Genomic DNA, 21,044 nt, shown 5'->3' with positions numbered 1-21,044 from the left:
TGAGGGGCAATGACAAACTGGGGTGACTGGTTCAGAACTTGAGATTGTGGGGAGTCGAAAGCTTAAAGTGGGGTGTGGAAGAGCGGAGTGGAAAGTTAGAATTTGAGAGCAGAAAACCTAGAACTGGGAGCAGGATGTTTACACAAGCTGCGCGCGGGGGCGTGAGCGAAGCTAAGCGCGGGGGCATGAGTGGCTGAGCACGGGGGCGTGAGCAAAGCTGAGAGCCCGGGCGTGAGCAAAGCTGAGAGCCCGGGCGTGAGCAAAGCTGAGAGCCCGGGCGTGAGCAAAGCTGAGAGCCCGGGCGTGAGCGGCGCTGAGTGCCCGGGCGTGAGAGGCGCTGAGTGCCCGGGCGTGAGAGGCGCTGAGTGCCCGGGCGTGAGAGGCGCTGAGTGCCCGGGCTTGAGAGGCGCTGAGTGCCTGGGCTTGAGAGGCGCTGAGCGCCTGGGCTTGAGAGGCGCTGAGCGCCTGGGCTTGAGAGGCGCCGCGCGCCTGGGCTTGAGAGGCGCCGCGCGCCTGGGCTTGAGAGGCGCCGCGCGCCTGGGCTTGAGAGGCGCCGCGCGCCTGGGCTTGAGAGGCGCCGCGCGCCTGGGCTTGAGAGGCGCCGAGCGCCTGGGCTTGAGAGGCGCCGAGCGCCCGGGTGTGAGGGAAGCTGAGAGCGTGGGAGTGGGAAGCTAGAGGGGGGTCTGACGCTGAGAACATGGGGATCAAACCCTATGAGCAGAAGGATCAGAAGCTTAGATCGTGGGGAGTCAAAAGCTCAGAGCAGGGCAGTGATAAGCAAAGTGGGTGAGCTTTGGAAGTGGAGAACAGGATGCTCCGCAGATGAGTGGGGAAGATTCTGCAGCCAGGAGCAGGGGTTCAGAAGCCAAGAGGGGGGGGGGTTAGAAGTTGAGAGCAGATGGGTGAGATGCTGAGCGAAGGGTGAGATGCTGAGCTTGCGAAGTTCAGAAGGTGTGTGTGGGGGCTTTAGAAGCTTCGATTGAGTAAGCTGAGAAGGGAAAGTAAAGAAGCAGGAGGAGGAGGTTCAGAAACCAACAGGCAAAGGTTCAGAACCGGGGAGCAGGAGGTTCAGAAAGTGAGGGGAGCAGATTTAGAAGCGGAGTGGGAGTTTCAGAAGCTAGCAACGATGTTTAGAACCCAAGTGTGGGAGATTCAGGAGCGGGGAGAGGGAGGCTCAGAAGCCCAGAATGGGGTGCTCAGAAGATGAGAGAGTAAACATCCAGAAGCTCTGAGCGAGAACTTCAGAACTTGCACTCCGTGCTTCAGAGACCACTGTGCGCGAGTTCTGCAGCACAAAGCTGGGTGTTTGGAAGTAGAGAGTAAGGGACTTGGATTGAGGGAAAGGGTTTAGAAGTAGACAGTAAGGAACTTGGCAGTAGAGAGTAAGGGACTTGGATGGAGAGGAAAGGGTTAGGAAGTAGAGAGTAAGGAACTTGGATTGAGGGAAAGGGTTTAGAAGTAGACAGTAAGGAACTTGGAAGTAGAGTGTAAGGGACTTGGCTGGAGATGACAAGGTTATGAAGTAGACAGTAAAGAACTTGGAAGTAGAGAGTAAGGGACTTGGATGGGGATGAAAGGGTTTGGAAGTAGAGAGTAAGGGACTTGGATGGGGATGAAAGGGTTTGGAAGTAGAGAGGTAAGGGACTTGGATGGAGGGAAAGGGTTTGAAAGTAGAGAGTAATGGACTTGGATAGAGAGGACAAGGTTTGGAAGTAGAGAGTAAGGGACTTGGATGGAGAGGAAAGGGGTTGGATGTAGACAGTAAGTTACTTGGATGGTGAGAAAATGATTTAGAAGTAGACAGTAAGGGACTTGGATGGTCAGGAAAGGGTTTGGAAGTAGACAGTAAGGGACTTGGATGGAGATGAAAGGGTTTGGAAGTAGATGGTAAGGGACTTGGATGGTTAAAAAATGGTTTAGAAGTAGACTGTAATGGACTTGGAAGGTTAAGAAAGAGTTTGAAAGTAGACCGTAAGAGACTTGGATGGAGGGAAAGGGTTTGGAAGTAGAGGAAAGGGTTTGGAAGTAGAGGAAAGGGTTTGGAAGTAGAGAGTAAGGGATTTGGATGGAGGGAAAGAGTTTGGTAGTAGACAGTAAGGGACTTGGATGTAGAGGAAAGGATTCGGAAGTCGAGAGTAAGGGACTTGGACGTAGAGGAAAGGGTTTGGAAGTAGAGAGTAAGGGATTTGGATGGAGGGAAAGAGTTTGGTAGTAGACAGTAAGGGACTTGGATGTAGAGGAAAGGATTCGGAAGTCGAGAGTAAGGGACTTGGACGTAGAGGAAAGGGTTTGGAAGGAGAGAGTTAGGGACTTGAATGGAGAGGAAAGGGTTTGGAAGTAGAGAATTAGGGACTTGGATGGAGAGGACAAGGTTTTGGTAGTGGAGAGTAAGGGACTTGGATGGAGAGGACAAGGTTTGGAAGTAGAGAGTAAGGGGCTTGGATGGAGAAGAAATGGTTTAGACGTAGAGCGTAAGGGGCTTGGATGTAGAGGAAAAGGGTTCGGAAGTAGAGAATTAGGGACTTGGATGGAGAGGACAAGGTTTGGAAGTAGAGAGTAAGGGGCTTGGATGGAGAAGAAATGGTTTAGACGTAGAGCGTAAGGGACTTTGATGGAGTGGAAAGGGTGTGGAAGTAGAGTTAATGACTTGGATGGAGAGGAAGGGGTTTTGAAGCGGAGACCAGTGACTGGGAAGCCAGGAGAGAAGGCTGACCAACACCTAACGGATACCCGAAGAGACTTAACCTGAGTCAGGTAGAAAGAACATTGAACTGCACAAATCCTATGCATTCTTTTCAAGAAGCGCTACCATGCAATGGCAAATGATATTGCAAGGTCTTTATTTGTTTGAACAAAAATCATAACTAATTTAAAATCGTAAATTAAAAGGTAATAGAACCCACTTAGAATCAAGGCAGCATCTGGGGATGAATCGAAGTGGCTCGTAATGGGTTTCGCCCCCATCACTGGTCCTGAATATAAAAATAATGTGTGGGGAGGGGGGGGGAAGGTAGGAAAGGATTTACATCTGTCCACATTTAATAAATTTGCATAATTTCTTTCTACAAATTAATATATTAAAACACATTAAATTTTGCTCCTTTTTAAATATATAAAAGCCATGTTCATAAACCTCAAAAATAATTAACTTGAACGAACTACAGAGTGAAAAGAACATAAGGATGCGCCTAGTGTCCTAAGTCTTTCCTCGAGGAGTGGGAGTTTTGCATAAATGACCCCGTCCTGGAGGCAGGGAAAGAAGTGTTTAAACCGCATCCCATATGCCGGAATGTTGTATTCCGACACATAATTTATGTAACACCCAGGAGGCGACCTTAAAGCATAAAAAAAGACTTGGGATACATGGAAAACTGGGTGATCCAGAGTCAGGAAAAGCAAAGGATTGTAGCAGAGAACAGTGGACAAAATAAAACCTCAACAATGGAACCCAAGCAACCGTAGTGAGAGCCAACATAGTGAGGAGACGGAATGCGAAGTGTGTAGGAAAGCAGCTAGAAAACACAGAGTCGAGGAGGCACGTAACAGTAACTCTGGTTTCAATTCACAGTAAAAGTTCTAAATGTTCGAAGCATAAACTTGGGTCAATTCATTGTGGATTTTTAGAACTTTTCCATATAGACCCTAACCCCAGGTGCAGGACGGGGACCTCTACACTGCTCACATTTTCTTGCGTCCTCCTGTTCCCCTAGTACTTGTAGACCAAAGATAAGAAACTATGTGGGTATGTGGAAGAAGTGCATTTCCACAGTTGCGTATTTGGTCTCGCCTAGGCAGCGCTTGCTGTGTCTCTTCGAGACATGCTCTATTCAGGTATGGAGTTTAAGCTCTGCCCATTTTCTGTCCATCTTTTCAATTGGCTCCTCTTACTGTCCTTTGTAAATGATGGCTTTTGATTCGTGAATGGGCTTAGTAGTCCCTTATTACCGCCCTCTCTTCTGTTGTTACTTCCCATGAGGACAGCCCCTCTTGCATGTGTCCTTACTCTCTAGGTTTTATTAATAGCTGGTGAACACGATTTACTTAATTAATGTCTTGGTGAAGCAGGCACGACCTGCTGCACGGGCAGCCACCACATTTCTTTTCCAGTTATTTACTTTTGTAGCAATCGCGGCACACTGCGCTTTAGCTTAAGATGTAAAACTAAAGTGTGATGTTCCCCGATTGCTACAAAAGTAAGTAAATGAATAAATAAATGCAGATGGCCACTGAATTTCGTTTCCATTCATTTACTTTTGTACCAATCCCACTGCGTTATGCGAATGGCTTTCTGCAGTCTTTTCATGTGCCTGTGCAGTGTTGCATCTTCCACCGTCCTCCGCGCCGGATTTTCAGTGTGTGCATCTTGGATTTGAGTGAGTTTGAGCAAGGCCGCAGCTGCAGGCTAAACTCTGCCGTGCTGCCTGTGTGCGTCAGCAAACCCTGTTGCTTGGTAATAAATAAGGCGGGCCTGGTCCTGGGAATGAGCGGTAATCTTCATTATTGCAGGGTGCAGCACCATATATGGCTAATAGAGGTCCACGGAACACCTACGAACAGGCAAAGGTACTGCACCCTTTCTTTGCTTCATGGAATTTCTTTTATTACTTGTGCTACTGCTAGGATATTTTTTGTGAGAAAAAAATATTCTAAGAAACCATCTTATTTGCAATGCCAGTAGCTCTAAATTTAACTAATGCGAGACCTATTGCATTGCTAATTCTTATTTCTTCTTGAAAAAGGGTTTAAATAGGAAGAAATCCTTTTGTATAAACCTCTTTCAGCAAGGTTTGGCCATCCCTTTCATACTGGATTTTGTATAGTAAAGTTCCCGAACACACAGCGCAGGTCTGTTTCCTAGTTTCGTTGCTCCTCGTGCACACATTTGGAGAGAATTGTGACATTCCCATGTGGTCCTGGCTCTCCTGTTTGCCATGAAATGATACACCATTGTATACTACAGGGGAACCTGTCTTTCCTCCTGGAGCCAGTTCTTCGTCTCTTATTACCATGATGACTTGTTAGCCAGAATGTGTGGATCGGTCAACTACAAACGAACCCGACAGACGTCACCTTCTCATCACCTCGTTTCTCTCTTCACAGGTACGACCAAGTGGTGCTGACGAGGATGGAATACGCCATGAAGTCCTTGAGTCTCCTCTCGCCTAAGTCGCTTTCCAAGTAAGAATCTTTTTGTAAGAAATGCCCCTTCCAGCACATTTCTGGCCCTCGCTCCCGGCCTCCAACAAACCTCTGGTCCTATCTCTCGCCCTCCAGCACATCTCCTGTCCTCGCTCCCTGCCCTCTAGCGCACCTCTGATCCTCGCTCCCTGCCCTCTAGCGCACCTCTGATCCTCGCTCCCTGCCCTCTAGCGCACCTCTGGTCCTCGTTCCCTGCCCTCTAGCGCACCTCTGGTCCTCGCTCCCTGCCCTCTAGCGCACCTCTGGTCCTCGCTCCCTGCCCTCCAGCGCACCTCTGGTCCTCGCTCCCTGCCCTCCAGCGCACCTCTGGTCCTCGCTCCCTGCCCTCCAGCGCACCTCTGGTCCTCGCTCCCTGCCCTCCAGCGCACCTCTGGTCCTTGCTCCCTGCCCTCCAGCGCACCTCTGGTCCTTGCTCCCTGCCCTCCAGCGCACCTCTGGTCCTCGCTCCCTGCCCTCCAGCGCACCTCTGGTCCTCGCTCCCTGCCCTCCAGCGCACCTCTGGTCCTCGCTCCCTGCCCTCTAGCACACCTCTGGTCCTCGCTCCCTGCCCTCTAGCGCACCTCTGGTCCTCGCTCCCTGCCCTCTAGCGCACCTCTGGTCCTCGCTCCCTGCCCTCCAGCGCACCTCTGGTCCTCGCTCCCTGCACCTCTGGTCCTCGCTCCCTGCCCTCTAGCGCACCTCTGGTCCTCGCTCCCTGCCCTCTAGCGCACCTCTGGTCCTCGCTCCCTGCCCTCCAGCGCACCTCTGGTCCTCGCTCCCTGCCCTCCAGCGCACCTCTGGTCCTCGCTCCCTGCCCTCCAGCGCACCTCTGGTCCTCGCTCCCTGCCCTCCAGCGCACCTCTGGTCCTCGCTCCCTGCCCTCCAGCGCACCTCTGGTCCTCGCTCCCTGCCCTCTAGCGCACCTCTGGTCCTCGCTCCCTGCCCTCTAGCGCACCTCTGGTCCTCGCTCCCTGCCCTCTAGCGCACCTCTGGTCCTCGCTCCCTGCCCTCTAGCGCACCTCTGGTCCTCGCTCCCTGCCCTCTAGCGCACCTCTGGTCCTCGCTCCCTGCCCTCTAGCGCACCTCTGGTCCTCGCTCCCTGCCCTCCAGCGCACCTCTGGTCCTCGCTCCCTGCCCTCCAGCGCACCTCTGGTCCTCGCTCCCTGCCCTCCAGCGCACCTCTGGTCCTTGCTCCCTGCCCTCCAGCGCAATCCCTGCCCTCTAGCGCACCTCTGGTCCTCGCTCCCTGCCCTCTAGCGCAATCCCTGCCCTCCAGCGCACCTCTGGTCCTCGCTCCCTGCCCTCCAGCGCACCTCTGGTCCTCGCTCCCTGCCCCCCAGCGCACCTCTGGTCCTTGCTCCCTGCCCTCCAGCGCAATCCCTGCCCTCTAGCGCACCTCTGGTCCTTGCTCCCTGCCCTCCAGCGCAATCCCTGCCCTCTAGCGCACCTCTGGTCCTCGCTCCCTGCCCTCTAGCGCACCTCTGGTCCTCGCTCCCTGCCCTCTAGCGCACCTCTGGTCCTCGCTCCCTGCCCTCTAGCGCACCTCTGGTCCTCGCTCCCTGCCCTCTAGCGCACCTCTGGTCCTCGCTCCCTGCCCTCTAGCGCACCTCTGGTCCTCGCTCCCTGCCCTCCAGAGTACCTCTGGTCCTCGCTCCCTGCCCTCCAGCGCACCTCTGGTCCTTGCTCCCTGCCCTCCAGCGCAATCCCTGCCCTCTAGCGCACCTCTGGTCCTCGCTCCCTGCCCTCCAGCGCACCTCTGGTCCTCGCTCCAGCCCTTCAGCGCACTCCAGTGCATCTCTGGTCCTCGCTCAGACGATATTTCTGACTCTGATGTTCTGACCTGCAGCCAAGAGTGAGTAGTCTTTGTAGATTTGGGGGGGTTCCTGCTGGCTTTTTATCCAAATTGGTTTGACCTCTGGTCAGACAATGGGAGCGTGACCTCAGGTCAGAGTGGCTCTGCTTCAGACTAGCACTGAGAGCCTCTTCCTGCACTGTTGGGGGTTCATGTCCCAATTGTGCTGACTGGAGCTTAGTGCCAATATCGGCCACACTCACCAGCCCTCCCGCAGCAACATACAAGTAGCATAAATAAGCAGCCAAGACAACTTTTGGTGCAAAAAATTGCTGCAGGTTTATTAGCATACCAAACATGCCAACATGGTGGGTTATCTTGCAGGCGATCCAAAGGCAAGCCGCCCCTCGCGGCCTACCACCTGATGGGCCAACTTGCATCGTGGTCTTAGCCAATTAGTGCTTAGTGGTTGTGGTGAGGGATAGCCCCTCCCACTTCCGGTGAAACATTGGTCCACCATATAACTCACGCCCCCCCCCCCCCCCCCCTACGAGGGGCAGAGCGTTCAAGCGACCCCCAGTTGTACAGGTTTCCAACCGCCCGTAGGACAGATGGGGCGCCGTCGCACCCCAGGGTCCACCGCACAGACTTTCTGGGGATATTCAGCCTCAGCACCCTTTGTGCTCCTGAAGAGGGTACCCCTGAGTACCTTTCTGCCTCTGGATCGCCATGTAACTCCACCTGCAACACAAATAAAAAGATTAGAACATCCTTCCTCCCAACTCACCCTGATACGCCGGGTAAGCGGTAGGGAGGGAGTCGGCGTCAGGGCGAGGGGACAAAGAGGCCACCAGGGGGGCGGGGGAGGAACCTATACCTCTCCCTGGACCCCACCCCGGCCGGAAGTGACGAGCGGGGACCCCAAAAGGGGTCTCTGGCAAGACACTAGGCTGCCCAGTGTGCCATCTTGTGGCACTAAAGGGACAACCCTCTTATGAGGGTCCCCTGCGGGGACTATGTCGGTCAGCCCGCATAGTGCCAATATCGGCCACACTCGCCAGTCCTCCCGCATCAACATACAGGTAGCAAAAATAAGCAGCCAAGACAACTTTTGGTGGAGAAAATTGCTGCAGGTTTATTAGCATACCAAATATGCCAACATGGTGGGTTGTCTTACAGGCGATCCAAAGGCAAGCCGCCCCTCGCGGCCTACCACCTGTTGGGCGAACTTGCATCGTGGTCTTAGCCAATCGGTGCTTAGCGGTTGTGGTGAGGGGATAGCCCCTCCCACTTCCGGTGAACATTGGTTCACCATATAACTCACGCCCCCCCCCCACGAGGGGCGGAGCGTTCAAGCGACCCCCGGTTGTACACGTTTACAACCGCCCGCAGGACGGATGGGGCGCCGTCGCACCCCAGGGTCCACCGCACAGACTTCTTGGATATTCAGCCTCAGCACCCTTTGTGCTCCTGAAGAGGGTACCCCTGAGTACCTTTTCGCCTCTGGATCGCCATGTAACTCCACCACAGCCCTGGGTGTGGCAACCATCGCAGCCAGGACCCCCCCACCAAGGCCGGCGCTCCTACTTACATCCCGCTATTTCCAGGGCCTCCCCTAGGTCCTAGAGGAACAAGTCCATGCCTATTCTGGAGAGATGTATCCCATCGTCCTCAAAACACCCTGTGAATTTGGCGTGTAGCACCCATGTCTAATGAAGCCAAATCCCCTCTGCTCAGGGAATTTACGCATAACGCATATGAACCTCCTGCGCGCAGGCTCTCGCCTCCCCCGACCGAGCTCCATGCCACGGGAGCTGGGGGTCAATTCAGACCCCTAAAGTTCACCTGTCCCCAACTGGTTCCTAATTTGCACCTTGTGGTCTTCTTCTAGGGTGCATTACTTTGCCCCATTGACCAGACAATTTCATAGTTCTTTTCGATTCATCCCTGGCGAACATAGAATGGTGTCACAACATATTTGAGGGAATAAGTGTATGGTGCCTGTTAATTGGACACTGCACCCTTTCGTGAAGTGCCAACTGCGCAGCCTACCCTGCTTGCTGAACCTTCGACCAGTCACAGATGCCTGGTCCCTGCTATCCAGAAGTGATCCACGCTGTGGTCCTTTTGGTGGATCCGCTGGGACCCTTCTGCACCCCTGCAAATGCTGTGTCACGCACTACGGCCCTTTAATGCCCTTGCCCGTCCCTCAAAGACACCTGACAGCCTGATGCAGCTTTGGTGAGGGGTTTTGGGCCCAGCACACCCCAGTCTGTGTTTCCAACATTTATCTTCCTAGAGGCTCCAGATAGGTGGTGGCTATCCTTGACCTGGCAAGGCCTGTCCATGGCCATTCCGCCCCCCTTGGTGACTAACCTGTCATGGGATATGAGACATAAGCACGAGTAAGCACGGGTGTCCTCGTGTACCTGTCGTGTAAGAGGGGGGACAACATTTAACAAAACTTGTCCCTTCTTGAGCAGTGAAACGCCAAAACAATCCTCTTCAATCATTGTAGCCAAATTGTGCTCTGACCCCATGTTCCCCTCAGCTTATTGCACCGCAACCCCCAGGTTAACTGGCACTCCGCAAATGCCTGGCTCCCTGGCTATATTTGTCTGTCCTGGATGGTCTCGAGGATCCATCTCTTGGTGCATGCTTGCGACCCTTTACATTATCACATTAGTTGGACAAGCCCACTGCCTGGCTGCAAGCTTAGCTAAGCCCCTGTGGAAATCGCCTGCCTGTGCGAGCAGACCAAGATTCATCGCTCCCCACTCCATCGCCATCTTTCTTGCTTCCCAAAGGTGGCGTTATGCCGTCTATGGTGTTTCGCTTCCCTTTGCTCCAGGGGAGAGCAGCCCAGTGTGACGGTGTGTGTACTGAAGGAGATGTGTCCTGGAAGTACCATTGATGTGAATTCAAATGTCACTACTTCGCAGTACTTGGTGTGTTTAATAAACTAATAACCGGTCTAATAAATCACTTGGGCATTCCTCGCTTACTTTAGGCGTGTTGGATTGAGGGGAATCCTGTGAAATATGTCAGATATCGCCCTTGGCATGCCATCCCTTTAACACAAGGTTTACCTCTTTAGGCATGTCACTAATTGTCTCCCTCATGCGTGTAAGGCTAGTTTGAAACCTGCTTAGACAACCTCCCTTCTAACACACCGTGTAGAGTAACTATTCATGTTTGTCTCTTGACAAGTCACCCCGTTTGCCTGGCACTCGTTGGACCCAAGGCAGCTTTTAACAAGCACCCTATCAAATGTATATATCATGTTGCGCAACTTGGGACACATTACTTCCTCACGAAGTACTTCCAGGCATGTACATACTGCCTAAGGTCTCCCCATTTTAGTACCTGAATAACCACTAAATAAATACTGTCTCGGGTAGAAAGATTACTAGTGCACCTAGCCAAGGGCCCTCCACTGCGTGTGACCCCTGTTGTTGCGTTTTAAAGTCTAGTTTTTGCCTGCCCACATCCAGACCCTTCAAGTAAAACCAGCGAAACCCATCGCAGGCCCTCCTGCTAAGACACAACCCTATATGGCCATAAGCGTGCCAACATGTGTCCAATGAGATTAAACAAGTTAAAGGCTTTCTTGTATCAGCCCGACCTAAGGTGGAGCCAGAGCTGAATGGACTTAGTATGGGTCATACTGGGGGAGGTATGTGTGGCTAATGCAGGCCCAAAGCTCTGTGCAATATGCAGAGTATAAGACCCCGGCGATGCTGTTATACAACTATGTAACTGGGCAGTATAAAAACCGACTGTTCATATTAACATGCATGTAATCCTACAGATCGGACAAAGTATAGGTTAACAAGCCTGCTCCTCCTATTGTCAATCTCCCCCCCCCCCCCCCTTGCTGGCCCTTGTGTTCTAATTGTGTTTGTGTCAATATTCATAAATAGTGACCCGTGTTTTCATCATGTACTACAGCAGCAGATCCCTAATATTACTGCCAATCATATGACCCCCCCAACCCTTCATTCTTGAGGTCCTGTGATGTTTTGGGATACTGTTTTGTTGTTGTACAAAGCACACAAGGTTGCCCTGCAAGATAACTAATATCTTCTCACACATCGCCCCCGTTAAAATTGTATTCTGGGCAACAGTAATTAAAACAAACCATTCACTTCAAAGGCAATAGTCACCAATGATCTTGACTTACTCGGTGCCTGTTGTAGTGGTCCTCTCTGGCAGCCAGACAGTGCCACTTAGTGGCAGACTGTCAGAGGTGCCAGTGGTTACAATTGAGTGACGGTGCCGCGCATCAGAAAAAACCACCCAGTCAGATTGAGCACAGGTGAACTTGCTGCTGAAAATAGCCGTGGCGGGCCATTGACGCACTTCTGGAAGTCCAGACTTGACTTTCACACCTTGTGGTTTTAAACAAGGTACAAATTTGAGAAGTGCGTACCCCGTGACTAACTAGACGGGGAGAAAGTGTAAGGGCCCCACCCCCTTGTGCAACATACCGGGAGGTGGATTGCCATGACAGAAAGATATTAAAACCATGTTTTACTTCAGATGCCCTAATAATGCGTCTTTGAACAAGAGCCGGGGGACACCCGGCCCAGTGAAAGGCAATGGTCTGACATGCTCTCCTCTGAATTCTTAGCTATGGGGGGCTCCAGTTAGTATCATGTGTGCTTAAATGTCTTATCGTAGACCCAATGATCGTATCGTTGGTGACTGTCCACACTATAGACTGCAGGCCCCAAGGTTTGTGCTACTTGCTGCTGCCTCACCGTAATGCCAATGGCCCTGAGTCTAACAAAATGATGATGTTGTGATACAACTTAAGTTAATGTGGGTAAAGTTAAATCTGTCAGTTCATAGATCAAGCACCTGCGTATTTCGACTGTAAGGTGTGTATCACTGTGACTCTATTGGGAGGGTGAAAGTTGATTGAGTTTTCCCCCTACAGGTTCAATACCTTATTGTGTAACACGTCTACTACTCTGTGGGTAACGCATGACAGTCATCAAAGTACCTCACATTGTTGGACCGTGGCCACAGCTCACTGATATCACTGCAAATAATATCTGACCCCCCCCCAATTCTAATAATTGCTGGCTTTACTGCTGAGTTTGCCCAGTTCATGCACTGCTATTCCTTTACAATTATTTTCTTTCAATAACTGCAAATGCAAGGAGATTGTAGGCCCCAGTTCCAATGTTGAAACAACTAAAATGCAAGCAGAAACTTGTCAGGAGACATTCAACCTCTGTCTTTGAAGCGCAGCAGCGTGGCCAGACCAATACAGAGTGAGAACGCCCTTCTATTTACCCTGAATTTAGATGCCCCGGACTGCTGGTTCGATTACCTGGAAAAGTGTGGTGCTTCTATTTGCCTCGCGCTGCGTGGACAGCAAGGACTACTGCCGCAGCCAATGGGAATGATCCCCTATCCTACGCCTTGTATCTACACCTGTGACCACCCATTGTGTGACCCAGGGACACACCCCTTACCTGTCACCCTGCTCATAAACTCATCTTTACTAGTGATAACCACATGCAATCGAGCTGTGTCCCAAAGCATTTAATCGCCTGTTCTGCTACCCAGGGCAGAGTTGCGAACCCCAGTTGGCAACAACAACTAAGTCTCCTCAGGTGAACTCCTGTTCCCTTTTTTGGCTGTAGTTTGGTGGGTAGTAGTGCCCACCCCTTGTAGGAGTTACTAGAGGCATGACTAGTTTGGAGAAATGTTAAACAGGCTGCAACATGTCCGCTTGCACATTTACCATCTAACACAAGCAGACGCATGACACCCCACCACAGAGCTGTTTTAACCCCTTCGACGCTTATGACGGAACGGTTCCGTCATGCACGTCGGTTGGGCTGTGCTTATGACGGAACCGTTCGGTCATGGCCCCGCCCGCGCTCAGAACCTTCAGCACTGCGCGGAAATCCGCGCAGCGCTGAAGGGGTTAAGAAGGCCAATAACACCAAAGTGCATATAGACATCCACTCCTTCCAACAGCAGCTGAACACCTGTTCCCCTCCCCTGCTGTTCTTTCATTTTGTTACAGGGGTGTTGTGGTGGGCGTGTGAGTTCGCGTTCTCAGTTTGCCAGGGCTGGATGCATAGCTAACATCCAGGTGACTTGATTTACTGTCCGCGTGGCTGACTGAGCAATGCGTCCCCTCACTGCACGCATCCCCCCTCTGCTATACGCTATACAGCCTGTTACTTATCGATCTTAATTATTTCTGCAGAAACCGTGCTCGGATTCTCGTTGCTTTCAATTGGTTTTTAAATGGGAGTTTTGAGTCAGTCCGAATTCCTTGGTAAAGATAAGCGTGTGTCCTCTGAAAATTTTGATCTCCGGGTGACCAATAGAAAGTTGGATTTCACAGGAACAAATTTTATTTTTGGTGTCTTTCAGTCTATTTCAGCAAAATACTTGAAACCAAACATTACAAATGAATCATCATCATCATGATTCTTTATTTCGGCAGTATTTCAGCCATAAAAGATACAAATAAAATCATATATACAAAGGGAAAGTACAGCATTAAAACAGTACATACACCTTCAAAGTCCAGAAATAACCGCTGGCGCTAGCCACTATTTGAATTTAAAAAACTCCTTTTAATCCACATGGCATGCAGAAACTTAGAAAGGGCAAACACAATATATCCTGCAGTGTCAGATTTAAAAATTCTTAGTGCAACTGAACATTTCCGGAAACCCAGATTTTTACAAATTGGTACAATCCAGAACTTCCGAGCTCCACTATAAGCAGGGCAAAAGAATAAAATGACATTCATTCTCCTTTTCAGCTCCACAACCTGGGCATTGAGTGGCCCTGTAGGATGACAATTTACTTGTGAGGCTCCCTATTGGGAGTGAACCGAACCTCCATTGTATGTATAGCTTCCTGGCCACAGCGGGATAAATAACATTCAAGAATTCTTCAAAGGAATATGCAGATTTAATCTCTAAAAATGATTTTACCATAGTGCCATTCTGCGAATCGTGCAGCCATACACTGCTGCAGCGTAGTTTATAGCACTCCGTAAGTGATTTCCCTGAGATCTCCCTGCAGGCCTTAGCTGGATTATGCCACATGTCTGAAAGGCCCATTGTCAGTAGTTCTTGTTTGACATAGGTGAGCCAGGAGATATTCGCTGCCTTACTTGAGCTCAGTACTTCTTGCAATTCGTCTCTGTACTGCAAGAGTTCGGGGGTTATCCAGAACCTAAGGGGTTTAATAGATAATTCCTCCTGAATAGGGAGTAAACCCAGATCGAGCCTGAGCGGTAGTAGGGGTGTACTTTGGGGAAGCAGCAGCAACTGCCGCAGAAATCTATTCTCTACTTTGGCAATTTCAGGCCTGGAGGCATGCCCCCAAAGTTCCCCTCCATACAATGCCGCTGCTCTCGCCCTAGTTTTGTATATTTCAAGCACTGGGCTTATAGGCCTAAATGTAGAGGCATTTGACATCTTTAGGATTCCCCCCACTGTTTGAGACAATTTGAATTGGGATTTAGCCAGATGAGGACCCCCAAGAGAGGCTTTCGCTTAATGTGACACCTAAATATTGAAATGTCTGAACTTCTCTAATCTGACCGAATCCAGAATTGGTGCTGATCGAGTGTAATGAGGGGTTAAATATCATAAATTTTGTCTTGTCTACATTGATCTGTAGTCCGTGAGCACAGCAAAAGTTGTTAAAACCATTCAGAATGCGTTGTATCCCCATGGGTGACTTGGAAAGTAGGAGAGTATCATCGGCAAACATTATAGCCGGAACTTTCCTACCTGCCAGTCTAGGTGCATCGTTATTTGGCATTGCATCCAAGTGTGATATCATCCCATTCACATACAAACAAAACAGGGTTGGGGCCAGGACACACCCTTGCCTGACCCCCCTATTCACCGGAAACCTAGCAGACAATACTCCACCTCTCGCGCACCTGACCTGTGCAAAATTCTGAGTGTGCAACCTCACCAAAATCCCCAATGTATTCGGAACTCCCAAATCCCGAAGCACAGCCCAAAGTTTCCCCCTGGGCACAGTATCAAAGGCGGATCGGAGGTCTACAAACACCATGTAGAGGCTGCCACCCTCTATTAACACAGTCTTCCAGTACAGCATAACTAAACGGAAGATCTGGTCCATGGTGGATGTGTTCCTCCTGAAACCAGCCTGATATGGGGAAAGAATTTCATTCTCATTGATCCACTCCTGCAAACGATCTAAAATGAGTCGTGAGAAGATTTTTTTGGGGGACATCAATGAGGCTGATGGGCCTGTAGTTGACGGGGAGCAGAGGGGAGCCCTTTTTATAGATTGGTATAATCTCTGCTCCCAGCCACGTGCCCGGCACCTCCATACCACGCAAAATAGTATTAAATAAAGCGCAAAGATATGGCGCCCAAATCTTCGGTTGATCTTTGAACATATCCCCGGGGAGTTTGTCTATACTTGGTGCTTTACCTAGCGTCAGTTTTCCAAGGGTAATGGAAACCTCCTCAGGGGTAAATTCCAAAACCTCCACATCCCCAGATATAGGTATATGCAGAGGCATGAGATCTAAATCAGAAGTTGCTGCATATAGGGATTTGAAGTGAGTTTCCCACACCCCCGCGTCTAAATTGGCTTCAATCGCATTGCGGGGTTCATCACACCCTGTGTTCACGATGGCCCAGAATCTCCGTGCTTCCTTGTTAGCAAGCGCGGAGGCTAAATTCTGCCATCTCTCCCAATCCCAATCTATTTTTGCCTGTTTCATTGCTTCTTTATACGACGACCTAAGTGAACGGATTTTTAACCTATCGGTGCCATCTTTAATGGCACTTACCAAAGCCGTTTTTAGCCTCCTACAGATGCCATTGTACCAAGAAGAGGAAAGGGGCACCCTGGTCTTGTTTAATGGAGCAATCGGGTTAAAGATGCCTGCTAGACTGCCCACCAGTTCCTGATGAACTGTAAGCAGGTTCACTGATACACCTGGGCTCAGGTCTTGTGCCCAGATATCACTTGCCTTAATAAGAAGGGGAAGAATTAATGTACATAAGCTGGGAAATGCATCCCTCTTCTCAAGCAAGTTTCCCCATTTAACCCGCCTCCTAATAACAAGGCCGGGGTCCTTAGTCAATTCATTATGGCTTTTTGGAGTATGGGGAGATTCCATCTTCAACATCAGGGCGTTGTGGTCACTATCCATTCTCTTCAGTACCTCCAGATCCACTATCTTTGGCCACATCCGGGTCTCGACCATAACATAGTCCAAGTGGGATTCATGATCTTTTTTGTTATAGGTACACTTTGAGGGCATATCTGAGGGCTTGCGACCATTTACCGCCCTAATCGAGTTATGTAATGTTAAGGTCGTGATCTGCGTGGCCAGTGGAGACCATGCTTTAGCGTAAGGGGACTTGCAGGGTGGGATTCCCCAGTACTCGTCTTCTCCCATCAACGCCCCCTCATTCAACCCTCGCAGAGTCTCAAAGTGGCAATTGAAATCGCCAGCGACCACATTCTGAGTGTCACGAATTAAGGAGTCAAGAAAAACCGATAATTCCCCAATCGTGCTAGACTCCTTGGCCAAAGCGGTCGGTCGGGAGTAGACATTTACCACTGCCAATTTATATGATGTGGGCCATGTCATAAGGACACACTGGATGTCATCCGAGTTGGTATTGATCGATTCCGCCTTACAGCCTAGGTGTACACCAACCCACGTTGTCAGACCACCAGAAGGTCGGCCTTTGCCTCCCCATCGGGCCATGATGTTAAAGGCCGCGAATCATTTAAAGCCCTTTGTAGCCCAATTCCTGTTACATCTAAAAGTGCTGTATCGTCGGCGTATTGAAGCAGCGGGAGATGTTGACATACCAGTTTCCGGGGAAAGACTCACTGAAAGTGGTCTGATTGACTTTATCAAAAGCCACACTATGGCCCAAAAAACGCACAATGATAACTTCTAAGCAATTGTGTTTCTAGCCAAAAGAATGATGGTACTTATGTTATCTAGGGTTTCATTACCTTTTCTAAACCCCGTCTTGACAGAATGGTAAGATTTTGAGTGAGTTAATCCAGATTTCAAGATCAGTCGGCAATAATTTTGCGAAAACTTAGGAGTTCAACAGTGCTATTGTATTCCGGTATATCTACTGAACACATTCTCCTTGGCATAGTACAATTGCACTAGTATTTCTCCCAGGGCTCTTTATCAATGCTGTTAATTCCTGGAGAAGGGCCATACAATTGCCTGACAATTTTCCAAAATTCAGTGCTGTTCTAGGTCCTTGGTCATTTACAGATATTGTGCCATCTTTTACTTTTGAATTTCCTACATTTTGCACTATATTCTCTTTTCAATTTGGTGATAAGACCTTTAGCCACCACTTGGTGCTGGTTTTTAATTTTCTTTTTTTTTTTTTTTTTTTTTTTTTTTACATAATTTCAATATTTCGTTCTTTAGTGATCTTAATTCATCCATATACCATGACAAATCCTTGTGGGGATTATGTATGCTTGCCTGGGGGTGGGCAAGCCGGTATTTTTGGGGTTTGTCCTGGTTGATGGTGTTCCACCAATGAAGGGAGGATATTAGCCTATGTGTTGATTACGGCATTATCCTCCGTTAGCTGCAGTATTTCTTTCACTAATAATCCCTAGAGCAGCACTTCCACTGCTCGGATTCTGCTTATGCTGGTATATTCCATGTAACTCCAGAGCCTAGATCCGTCTTCTGCTGAGGCAATGGTCTTATGCTGCTCTTTGCCAGAAAGTTTTAAGGTATGACTAAATTGGGCTCTGGCCCAGGGCCCCAGCCTTTCAGTGGAGCCCTGATAGAGTTGGGTCTCTTCTGGAGAGACTTTTCCCCTTATGACCTCGTATAATTCTTAAACACTTTGTTTTAAATAGCATTTTCCTTGAATTTACTTTTAATGTGGGTGAGGCGTGAAAGTCTACGGCAGACATTTAGCAGACAAAAGTAGTGCTTATGTTTCATGCAACATCCATAAAACGGTTTCTTCTAGATAAAAACAGGATCTCACATATGAGAAATGCAAGGGTGTCACAGAAATTATTTGCAGTAATAATAGTTTGATGCTTCTGTGTTACAGCATGTAAAACGCACATCGCTATCCCTGAATAATGGAAATAAATACATTTATAATGGTGTGCGTGTGCACTGTCCGTGACCTGGCCAAAGAGGGCACGAAAGAGCTGAAACTGGATCATACATACAAAGTTGTTCAGACTAGTGGCCTCCAGAATGCGTCTGGCCCCGGGCCCCCAAAATCCCTAAGATGTCCCTGAGTATGGGTGATGGAGGACAGAGTACGAGGAGGGTACGCAAAAGGCAGGGGACAGAGGAAGACTGGGAAAGGAAGAGGAGATGGGTAGAGATAGTGGAGGCGAATCCAGCGGTGTTCTGTCTCCAATACAAATCCTTGCAAATGCGCCCCTGGTGGATTCGGTCAATTGGTGCAGCACTTGATATGATGTGCCATTCGCTGCCACGCCAGGCAACATGTCAACCACCCTCCTCACCTACCCTGCCTTTCATGCTAGCATCATATTGTCTCCTTGATTCTGGTCTAATTCGCCAAGCGTTGGACCCTTGTCATCCAACCTGCTTTTTATGCCAGTGTCCTGTTCCATCTCCTTGATTCTGGTCTAATTTACTAAGCATTGAACCCTTCTCCATCTTGAAGTGCTGGAAACCACTGGAACAAACACTATGAATGAAATGAGCTCCTGTTAGATTTTAAGCTTTTGAAAATGCAAACACCCACATGTACTGAATTATGTTGACCTAGTACATGGTGCCAGCACACCCCCTTTATGCAACTCTGTCCTGGCACCCGTAGACGGGACCAGGGAGGTGGCTGGGTTCATTCCTCTGTGGCCACACGTTGGGGACAGAGGTCTCCCTGGGCAAGGTACTCCCAGATAGCCACCGCCCTGGGCCCTCATGGGTTCAGTGAGGCCGGCCCCTGATAAGGGAGGCGTGGGTGCCTTTGGTGAGTGGAGGAGGAGGGTGGGAGGTGCGGGATATGGAGTGAAGTCCTGTGGCTCCTGCCGCCTGTCGCTGCTGGGTCTGTGGATTTCCCTCTTGAACGGGTATAAGGCCAGAGATTTCCACAACACTTGGCCCTCGCTAGGGGTGGCACGGTACCATACTCCGTATCCCGTACCGCTGCTCTGAGGATCACCAGGGACATCTTAAGGATTTGGGGGGCCCGGGGCCAAGCCTATTAAGGGGGTCCCTGTTTGTAACAGCTTTGAATTCATGATCCAGTTTCTGCTCTTTCGTGCCCTCTTTGGCCAGGTACCGACCGTGTGCAGGCTCTCCTCCACATTCTAAATCTGATTCCATCTCATATTCAGGGATCGTGCTGTGTGCGTGTTTTCAATATTGTAACACATCAGCAGCCCACTCCTATTACTTCAAACAATCTAAAGGACACCCTTCCATTCCTCATAGGTGAGGTTCTGTTTTGATATAAAAGAACCTTTTTATGGGTGTTGCATGAAACCTAAGCACAACATTTCTTTGCAAAATGTCTGTAATAGACTCTGACACATCACACATTTAAAATAAATTGAAGGAAAACGGTATTTAAAACACACTAGTTAAGAATTATTGAAGGTCGTCAGAGCAAGACTCTTTGCAGAACAGAGCTGGCTCCATCAGGGGGGCCCTGAAAGTCTGGGGCCCCTGGGTCAGAGCCCACTTTGTTCATGCCTTAAAACGTCTCTGCACATTGTGAGTAATTTCTGTGATGTGAGCAAGTCTTTGCCGGTGGCGTCCATCAGGTTCCAACAATCTGCGCTCTGTCCCTGACACTGAACTGGTGAGAGGCAAGCCGCTCTGATTTATAACAATGCCAGCTTGTTTTATTTTGGTACAATTGTTGTTTGGTACACACGAAGCACAGTCAGCCATTGGTAATGCACAGTTGTGCGTTTGGGAGTCGGTTTCTGATGATTCATGTTGCATTTATGTCCTATTTAACCTGTTATAATATTAACCTATGTGATGGTACTCCGTTTAGCGACTCCAGAAGGATTGAAGGCTGTGTTGGTCTTGCCAGCATTCAAACGCGTGACCTGCAGATGAACGCGAATCTCAGGGATGATTATTTAACTCGCTGAGCCATCCTTTCGGGTTCAGGAACACTTGTGTTTGTTTATTCAGTGCCACTCAGGAAGTGGACTTTACACCAGCTGAACTCGGTCACCTGTGAGAAATGTCCCAGTCCTCGCCTGGTTGTTTCCCTGACCACTTTCTTTCTCTGCTCGCTCATGCGCAGCTGCTCTCAGATGGGGGGGGGGGGGGGTGTTCTTTCGTGCACCCCTTTCAGATACCAGCCCGAAGCGTATTCTTCAGTCCAGGAATGCAATAGGGTAAAAATGTGCTCTTCATGAAATTTCTCAGCCCTTTCAAGCTATGGAGTTTATAAAGAGCCGCAGTGTTCAAAACTTGCAAGCGTTTTGCAGAGAAACCTTTTCAGCCTTGTGATCCTGCAAAGTGTGTCACCTATGCAAACCTGGGGAGAGGATGTGGCCTACCGGCCAGAACTGCCGACTTTGGAGCTGAGGAGCCAGGTTCAAGCCTCGGCGTGGGCTCAACATCCTGTGATTCTGAGCAAATCACGTAAACTCCCCGTGCCTACCAAAAGTGAATGTGTCCTTGTGTAATGTAACTGGTGGTCATGTAAAGCGCTCTAATGCGTTCGGGTCGAGTTCGGGCTTCATAAAACCGCTATAAAAAGCCTTCCCAGGGGAGATGCATCACGCCCACCCCTGGACCGCAGAATTTACAGTGCAATACCTACTATCTCCAGCAGATGGTGCTACAGGCCAGTACCTATGCTGCGTTTGTCAGGAGCTGCCCCAAGGGATATACGACCGACAACCCCCCCCCCCCCCTCCCCCTTCAATTCTTCAGGTCACGTGATTTAAGCACTTCCATGAGTCCTTAGCCCCTGGGTCTGGAGGGATTCAGTGCGGCCTTGGGTCTCTCTTTGGGTCAGAAATCAAAGTCCAGCATCTTCGTTGCATCTTCCAACCCAAGCTACCAGTGGGCCAG

At 49.8% G+C, this 21,044-nt stretch overlaps 1 protein-coding gene across 2 annotated transcripts in view; it reads left to right on the top strand.

Moving 5' to 3' along the window:
- The window catches only part of CIDEC (cell death inducing DFFA like effector c), a 105,735-nt gene that overhangs the window by 34,942 nt on the left and 49,749 nt on the right, over positions 1–21,044 (top strand). For both annotated transcript variants that reach the window (XM_085624282.1, XM_085624281.1), the window contains exon 2: positions 5,101–5,178. In XM_085624282.1, the coding sequence (XP_085480408.1) occupies positions 5,126–5,178 (53 nt within the window). In that variant the 5' untranslated portion in view covers positions 5,101–5,125. The remainder of the gene's footprint in view (positions 1–5,100; positions 5,179–21,044) is intronic.

This window comes from Triturus cristatus, chromosome 9 (genome assembly GCF_964204655.1).
Source record: "Triturus cristatus chromosome 9, aTriCri1.1, whole genome shotgun sequence".
Taxonomy (NCBI): Eukaryota; Metazoa; Chordata; class Amphibia; order Caudata; family Salamandridae; genus Triturus; species Triturus cristatus.
Note: the sequence above shows the minus strand (reverse complement) of the source record. Positions and strands in the feature narration are given on the sequence as shown.